This window comes from Gouania willdenowi, chromosome 13 (genome assembly GCF_900634775.1).
Source record: "Gouania willdenowi chromosome 13, fGouWil2.1, whole genome shotgun sequence".
In the NCBI taxonomy this organism is placed as follows: domain Eukaryota; kingdom Metazoa; phylum Chordata; class Actinopteri; order Blenniiformes; family Gobiesocidae; genus Gouania; species Gouania willdenowi.
Window position 1 is genome coordinate 42,154,128 of NC_041056.1, and position 8,756 is coordinate 42,162,883.

General features: G+C 38.9%; 1 protein-coding gene across 1 annotated transcript in view; it reads left to right on the top strand.

The window, feature by feature from the left end:
- tbx4 (T-box transcription factor 4) overlaps window positions 1-8,756 on the top strand; it is a 34,682-nt gene that overhangs the window by 23,767 nt on the left and 2,159 nt on the right. Inside the window, exons 6-9 of the mRNA XM_028464587.1 lie at window positions 1,123-1,270; window positions 5,794-5,946; window positions 6,029-6,117; window positions 8,319-8,548. Of these exons, the coding sequence (XP_028320388.1) occupies window positions 1,123-1,270; window positions 5,794-5,946; window positions 6,029-6,117; window positions 8,319-8,548 (620 nt within the window). The remainder of the gene's footprint in view (window positions 1-1,122; window positions 1,271-5,793; window positions 5,947-6,028; window positions 6,118-8,318; window positions 8,549-8,756) is intronic.

An 8,756-nucleotide genomic window follows, 5' to 3' on the forward strand; every position in this document is an offset into this window, starting at 1 on the left:
TCCCACTAATGTATTTAGTTATGATGTGTTGGGGATCAAGCAGAGAGGCTCTGAGAGAAACCAGAAGCTCCTTTTAGAGGTGCAGGGTTCTCTTTGTTTCACCCAAAATCTAAAACCCATACTGCGCTTTACACTACCTGATCGACTGATGATTTCAGCTTTTAAGGAACGTGTGAGCTCAGAGATGAGCAACTTTTATCAGTAAAACATGTGATTGTATCTGATCTGAGGGTCACATGATCAACATGCATTAGAATAATGACAAATCACAGCCTTACCCATAGGAAGCTACAAAGAGTTTGTGTTTTTTGACTAGTTTTGTGAATTTTTGCTCATTTTTGCTCATTTTCTATGTTTTTTGGAGTCATTTTATGTGTTTTGTTGTTGTTTGCTGTATTTTTGTAAATATTTTTAGTCATATTATGTGTTTATAGAGTAATTCTCTATGAGTTATTTTGGTTTTTGTTGTTTTGTTATTTTTATATATTTTTACTTAATTGTCGCATGTGTTATAGAGTAGTTTGTGTATTTGTGTTTTATTTTTGAGTGTTTTTGGAGTCATTTTGTGTGTTTCGTTGATTTTTTTAGTGTCATGCATGTGTTATTTGTTATCTTGTGGTTTTTTTTTGAGTCATTTTGGTTAATCTTGTTGTAATTTGTGTAATTTCTATTGTAATTCTTAGTGTTTTTTTAAGTCAATTTGTGCATTTTTTTTAATTTTCCTTTATTTTGTGTCATTTATGTATATTTCAGGAGTCATTTTATGTTTTTTGCTGTTGTTTGTTGTATTTTTGTATATTTATTTAGTCATCTTATGTATTTATAGTAGTTTTGTCTATTATTGTTTTGCGTTGTCATTTTGTGTGTTTTGTTGTATTTGTCTTTATTTTGGTCTCATTTATGTATATTTTTGTTGTCATTTTGTGTAATTCTATCACAGTTTTGTGTGTTTTAGGAATTGATTTATGTATTTACTATGGGGGCCGCCAGTTGTGCAAGTAAATTAATCGTGTGTGTGTGTGCGTGTGTGCGTGTGCGTGCGTGCGTGCGTGCGTGCGTGCGTGTGTGTGTTAGTGTGTATTTTTCTATTTTACTTAAAATGGTATTAAACTGTGTGCGTAGGATGGTGGCGGGGAAGGCGGAGCCAGCGATGCCAGGCAGGCTATACGTCCACCCTGACTCTCCTGCTACAGGAGCCCATTGGATGAGACAGCTGGTATCATTTCAGAAGCTAAAGCTAACCAATAATCATCTGGACCCATTTGGTCATGTGAGTACTTTAATCTGCTCTTTACGTATTTAAGCAAAAAGGAAATGTGTCCATAAAGCAACTGTTGGTTTGTTAATACACGACCATGGTGTTGTTATAACAGGTAAAAACTGTATATTTGATAAAAGAGGGGGAATGCGGGATGACTTGTCTGAAGTGATTCCATCAAGGATCAGACTCATTAGGTTCATAACCTTCTCTATCCGTGCTGGGGCCGCCTGTCACTTTCACTTGGTTTCTTTCAAGTGATGAGGGCGAGTAATGAGGGCAGAGGGAGTCTCAGTCCAGGGGCCAACAAACACCTAACCAGGAGGTTATAGGGTAGTCAACATAGGCAGCACGAGAAAAACAGATTTACACTCATTTTAATGGTGTAGTAAGTAACTGATCACAAGTACTCACGTTAGTGTAATTAAAATACTTTTATGGGCTTAATCAGTCATTTTACTTTTTAGTGTTTTAAAAGAATTAAAATAATTCATTACGTTTCTATACCCAACCATTACTAAGTCAATTATAACCGTTTTGTTTTAAAATGATCAACAGACATTGTGAAAATACAAAAAATGAAATGACCAAACAAGAATCAAATGCATCACATCAAACCCGACCAATCAGATTAAACGTAATGCATCACATCAAACCCGACCAATCAGATTAAACGTAATGCATCACATCAAACCCGACCAATCAGATTAAACGTAATGCATCACATCAAACCCGACCAATCAGATTAAACGTAATGCATCACATCAAACCCGACCAATCAGATTAAACGTAATGCATCACATCAAACCCGACCAATCAGATTAAACGTAATGCATCACATCAAACCCGACCAATCAGATTAAACGTAATGCATCACATCATAGCTGAGTTTTCTGGGTCTCTAAATGAGTTTTTGGAGTCATTCCAGATGAAACATATTGCATACTGTACCTTAAACAGCATTGAATGGAAGCTATTTTTTTAGTTTTAGAGTTCATAAATGTAGCTATGCTTAGATTTTATAGTTATTATTTAAAAACCAAAAAACAATTGTACATTTTGATGAACCGTTTATTTATACAGATGGCTTTGTGGAAAATACATTAATTAATTGTGCAAGATTTGCTATGAGAATGACCATATATGGATCGGTATGTATGACGAAGCCCAAATATTTTCCAAATTAAAATACTTTTAAAAATACATGAAAATAAAACACTTTTAAAAAACTTGCAGCACAATTTCTGCATCAATGACAACCAAATATTTGATCACAGTCAATAAAAAAATATTAAATTTCTTATAAATAACAAATCATGAAGCCCAGTTGATGCATTAATTTTAAGTAGCTTTGTCATTACACACGTTCCTGGTAAACACATAATGCTGATGCACAGACCACAACACAAGGAACAGGAGAACCAGAGGAGACGTCGTTGCTGTGCTTTGTTACTGTTAAATTTATTTCATGGAAAACCAATTTCTGTGCTAGCCTCAGCTAGCACCTCAAAGCTAAACATGTAGCAGCTAGCACCTCAATGCTAAACATGTAGCAGCTAGCACCTCAATGCTAAACATGTAGTAGCTAGCATCTCACTGCTAAACATGTAGTAGCTAGCACCTCAAAGCTAAACATGTAGCAGCTAGCACCTCAATGCTAAACATGTAGCAGCTAGCACCTCAATGCTAAACATGTAGCAGCTAGCACCTCAATGCTAAACATGTAGTAGCTAGCATCTCACTGCTAAACATGTAGTAGCTAGCACCTCAATGCTAAACATGTAGCAGCTAGCACCTCAATGCTAAACATGTTGCGGCTAGCACGGACACTTGGACAGTGCTAGCTCTAACATGCTATGAGCAATGTTTCCAATCCACAATTGTATCCTGTATTGCAGACTCAGTATATTATCCCACCCCTACTAAATGATTCTTTGTTTAATAGCGTTAGCAACACAGGCTACATACCGGAGCTAATGTCATTTAGCTCTAGTAAAAGAAAAAGATTATTATTGTGCATTAAAGGTAGGGTAGGTAATTTTGGAAAGCTGGCATGATTTTGAATGTAGGACTTTCTGAGGACTTTTTTTTGCACTCCAAACAGCGCAGAACCTTCCTCATTTCACGAGTTCCAAGGATACCTATAATACTGATGCACAGACCACAACATAAGAAACAGGAGAACCAGAGGAGAAGTCATTGCTGTGCTTTGTCACTGTTAAATTTAGTTTATGGAAAACCAATTTCTGTGGTTTTTAAAATCCCATTTCACCTCCTTTTCCACCATTTTTGGTCACTTTGAACCATTTTATTAGTGATTAAAACCATGATTTCCATCTTTAAGATGACTATAATAATAATAATAAACGTTCCTGGATAACAGTGGATATTATTCATATGAATAAATAAATGTGGTTATCACAGATTCATAGAACAATGACCATCATTTTACTGACTTTATGGATGGACCCCAAAAATCTCTCCTTTATTCCCCCTTATAGATGGTCCTGTCTCCACATGACCGTTCTTCAATGTTCATGTCTGTGTTCAACCACCTTCAGCTACAGTTGGGGTCCCTGCTCTCTGGGACCTTTATTTTGGAGGGTCCCCACTCTCTGGGACCTTTATTTTGGGGGTGGATGGTTTGAAAACCACTGGTCCAATTCATACGAATTCCATGAGTTTGCTGGATAAACTCCAACCTGAAATGACCTCCACATCTGCATCTTTCTTAACTGCTAAAGATTAAAGACAATAGTAGATGTTCCTCTCATTCAGCCTCCATCAGGCATTGGCTGCTGGGTTTTCGGTATCACCGACACACAAACAGCACGCTACAGGAGCAGACAAAGGCCAGTAGGGTTCCTGTGGTGAAGCTTGCACCAGCAGCAGATCTTTTTGTGTTCAGCTCCTGCTCTCTTCAACCTTTGCTCGTCTCCTGGAGCCCCTGGAGGAGACCACTCCTGGGAGGGTCTCTGAACCAGCAGAGCAGCCCAGATGCACAGCGTGACATTGATCAGGCCTGACAGAGCTGGACTAACGATGACCCTGCTCTGACACTTAATGCTTCACTGAGCTCAACACTAGCTACACTGAGAGAAGTGATGTTTGTAAAGAGACCCGTGGCCACCCAGAGACCCAAAGCCCACATGTGCTCAACATCTGCCCCCACTGCACTGGTAGCACACTCACATTCTGAGTTATTGATCGCCATCAACATCTTTTAGAGTAAAAACCATCAGGGACAGGGTGCTAATTGCTAAGCTAACTGATAGAACTATAGTTTTGGGCTACTGCTAGTCACTAGTTAGCTTTTAGGAAAGACAAATTATGGATTTTGCACAATTGCTTTGTAACAGTTAATAAAAGTTTACTTCCTTTAACCCTCCTTTTATCCTAAAATATGAAGACATTTTACCCTTGGGGTCAATGAGCTGGTGCTCGCTGTGCACCACATTTTAAAAAGCGGAACCATTCTTCTATCAGACATTGTTGAACCTGTAGCTACTGGGTCAGGGTTAGGGCAGATAATAGGATTTAGACATTCTGATGTTTTTTGTTGTTGTTTTTCCTTTATTTTCTGTTGAGAAATACACACAATTATAATTTACAAAGAACGGATGTCCTGGGCCATTGCTAGTTAGGGAGGGGGCAGCTGGGTGGGGGCCCCAGGTAAGCCTACCTTACTTCATGGTAAGGCTGCACCTGCTCATCCCTAACAACCGCACATAACGTACTTTCTCGTCTTCTCTTCTTCTTCTTCTTCTTCTTCTTCTTTCTCTTCATTCTTCGGTCTTCTTCTTCTTCTTCTTTCTTCTCTTCTTCTTCTTCTTCTTCTTTTCTTCTTCTTTCTTCTTCTTCTTCTTCTGAGGATGTGTCCAATCCAACACCATTTTCTCTGTTTGATGGTATCAGTTATGGACCATTGGTTGGTTCTTCAAAGTTCCCTGCAGTCTCATTTTAAGGACTTCTGGTTGAAGTGAGTCTGGTCCTGGAGCCTTCTTTCTTCTTCTTCTTTCTTAGAGTGTTGCCATCAACTTGAATAGGTGCGTATCACCACATATGTTTTATTTCATTACTTTCCTGGTCCTCAAGCTTTACCATTTTTCATTTTTTTACTGCTCTGATGATCTCCACTTTTCACCTGGAGGAATGTGTGGTGGTTCTTGGAGGATACTGGCTCTTTGTCAATGATTTTATCCTACATGAAGGCATCAAGTGCTTCTCCTGCCGACCGAGGGCAGATATTTGTGACCTCTGCAATGCTAAAACTCGATGGGATAAAAAGTCATTTTAAACACACCACCTGAAGCAGAACAGACACGAACAAATCTACGTGAAGAGAAGAAAGCACGATTTGGAAAAGTTTAGCACTGAATGATCAGTAACCAACAGAGAAGACGAGTTCTAGATGAATTTGGTGGTGTAATAATAAACTAACTTGGTTCAACTCATTCAAACTTACAGTTGTTTTCTGTTTTCTCCAGCTGTACGAGCTGACTTTGAGATGAAATGTGTTTTATTTGATGTTCTAGATCATCCTGAACTCTATGCACAAGTACCAGCCCAGGCTTCACATAGTTAAAGCTGATGAAAACAACGCCTTTGGATCCAAGAATACTGCGTACTGTACCCATGTCTTCCATGAGACGGCTTTCATTTCAGTAACCTCCTATCAAAACCACAAGGTACATCCATCTGTGCATGGCTGCTTTTCTTTATCATGTCATCTAATAACGTCACTAAGAATGAAACATGGCCTTTCCTCAGATCACTCAGCTAAAGATCGAGAACAATCCTTTTGCCAAAGGTTTCCGAGGCAGTGAAGGAGAAGATCTACGAGTGTCAAGACTTCAAGGGTACACTTAAAAAGCTGGAACTCTTCAATCCAAAGCTAGCATAAAATCAATGAGTCATTCACAAAGCTAACCTCTGTTCACTTTCAAAAACATTTCTCAAATCCAAGAAGTTCATGAGGTTTTGTTTTTTTTTCTTTCATAAAAAATAAAAGACAACGATTGATGCTTAGAGTCAGGAACCATTCACTGATAATACATACATAATAAATAAACTGCAAATTACAGCAACATAATAAAATATACAATATAATAATGTTTGTTATTTTATAATAAAAATAAAAACTGCCAGCAAATGTTAGCAATAACGCTCAGTATCTGAGGTTGGCATGGATTGCAGTCCATCCATCCATTTATACATCCATCCATCCATTTATACATTCATCCATCCATCCATCCATCCATCCATCCATTTATCCATCTATCCATCCATATACTCATCCACCCATCCCATCCATCCATCTCCTCATGCATCCATCTATCTACTAATGCATTCATGCACTAATGCATCATCCATCTATTAATGCATCCATCATCATCTACAAATGCATCCATCCATCCATCTATCAAAAAATCCATCTACTAATGCATCCATCTATCATCCATCTACTCATCCATCTACTCATCCATCATCCATCCATCTACTAATGCATCCATCTATCATCCATCCATCTATCATCTATTAATGCATCCATCTATCATCCATCTACTCATCCATCCATCCATCCATCTACTAATGCATCCATCCATTCATCCATCTACTAATGCATCCATCCATCCATCCATCCATCCATCTACTAATGCATCCATCCATTCATCCATCTACTAATGCATCCATCCATCATCTATTAACGCATCCATCTACTAATGCATCCATCCATCTATCATCTATTAATGCATCCATCTATCATCCATCTACTCATCCATCTACTAATGCATCCATCCATCCATCATCTATTAACGCATCCATCTCCGAATGCATCATCCATCCATCATCTACTGTACTAATGCATCCATCCATCCATCATCTACTAATGCATCCATCTACTCATCCATCCATTCATCATCCATCTACTCATTCATTAATCTACTAATGCATCCATCCATCCAACCATCAACTATCTACTAATCCAACCATCCATTCATCCACCCATTCAAACCCATCTATTCAAACCCATCCATCTCCTCATGCATCCTTCCTTCCATCCATCCATCAATCTATCTAATAATCCATCAACCCAATCATACATCCAACCATCCACCCATCCATATATCCATCCATCATCCATCCATTCATCCACCCATACATCTATCTACTAATCCATCCACCCAAACATCCATCCAACCATTTACCCATCCATATATCCATATATCCATTATCCATCTATCCATCCATCCATCATCATCCATAAATCCACACAACCATCCAACCGTCCATATATCCATCATCCATCCATCTACTATTCCATCCACCCATCCACCCATACATCTATCTACTAATCCATCCACCCAACCATCCATCCAACCATTTACCCATCCATATATCCATCATTCATCCATCCATCCATCTATCTATCCTACCATCCATCCAACCATCCACCCATCCATATATCCATCGATCCATCCCTCTACTAAACCATCCATCCACCCACCCACCCACCCACCTACCCACCCATCCATCCATCCATCCATTCATCCATCCATCATGCTTTCATTCCCAGTATCTAGTGGTCCTGACCTTATGTTGACCTCCTCCTCTTCTTCCATGTTGGATGGCTGAAACGTGAGTGAAAGTGAAATCCTTGCAGCTGTGCCAAACCTTCCCCACAACAAGATGCAGACTCCAGTCCCTGAAGCCCAGTCACTGCCAGTCTCACGTTACCACTGCCCATCCATCATGAAGAGAGAATGTATATCAGGGTTCCACAGTGAAAGTGTAGCAATAAGTCGTGAGAGGTTCAAATCCTCCAGTGTCAGCTCATGCCAGTATCATCAGGCTCAGTAATATGATACAGACTTTAGTTTGTTTACTTTATTTACTAAAATATAAAACAAAGCAAAGCATAGATTGAATAAGTAATATTTATAAGCTTTAGGAACATAACAGGTGAACATTAATTGGCTGAATTCTGGTTTATACTGTAGTGAGTTTTTGAGATATATATATATTTTTAATGACTATCCCATGTTTTTTTTCTGAACAGGAAAGAATATCCAGTCATTTCCAAAAACATGGTCCGACAGAGGCTCATTTCGTCCCACGGTCACCTAGTGGGGAAGCTAGGAGCTCTGACAGGACACCCTCAGGTGTTGTCCTCCTATCAGTACGAGACGGGGGTTTCTTTATCAAACTCAGACTCTCAGGAGCCCATGAGCAGTCGCTACCAGCAAAGCAGAGAGCCCAGCCTTCTGTATCACTGCTTCAAACACAGAGGTCTGTTTCTTTTATTAGAAAATATGAATCAATCCTTACAAACATCTGTGCAGTGTAAAAAAGCTTTTGACTCCTTTAGGTGTCACATGAGCTTTAGACAGAGTTGTTGGTTCATTCGGCAGCTTTGTCAATGTTGGTGTATTATTGTTTCAATGAAGAAGCAAATACGGCTAGAACGTGTTTTTAAGTTTAAAATCTTACAATTTGC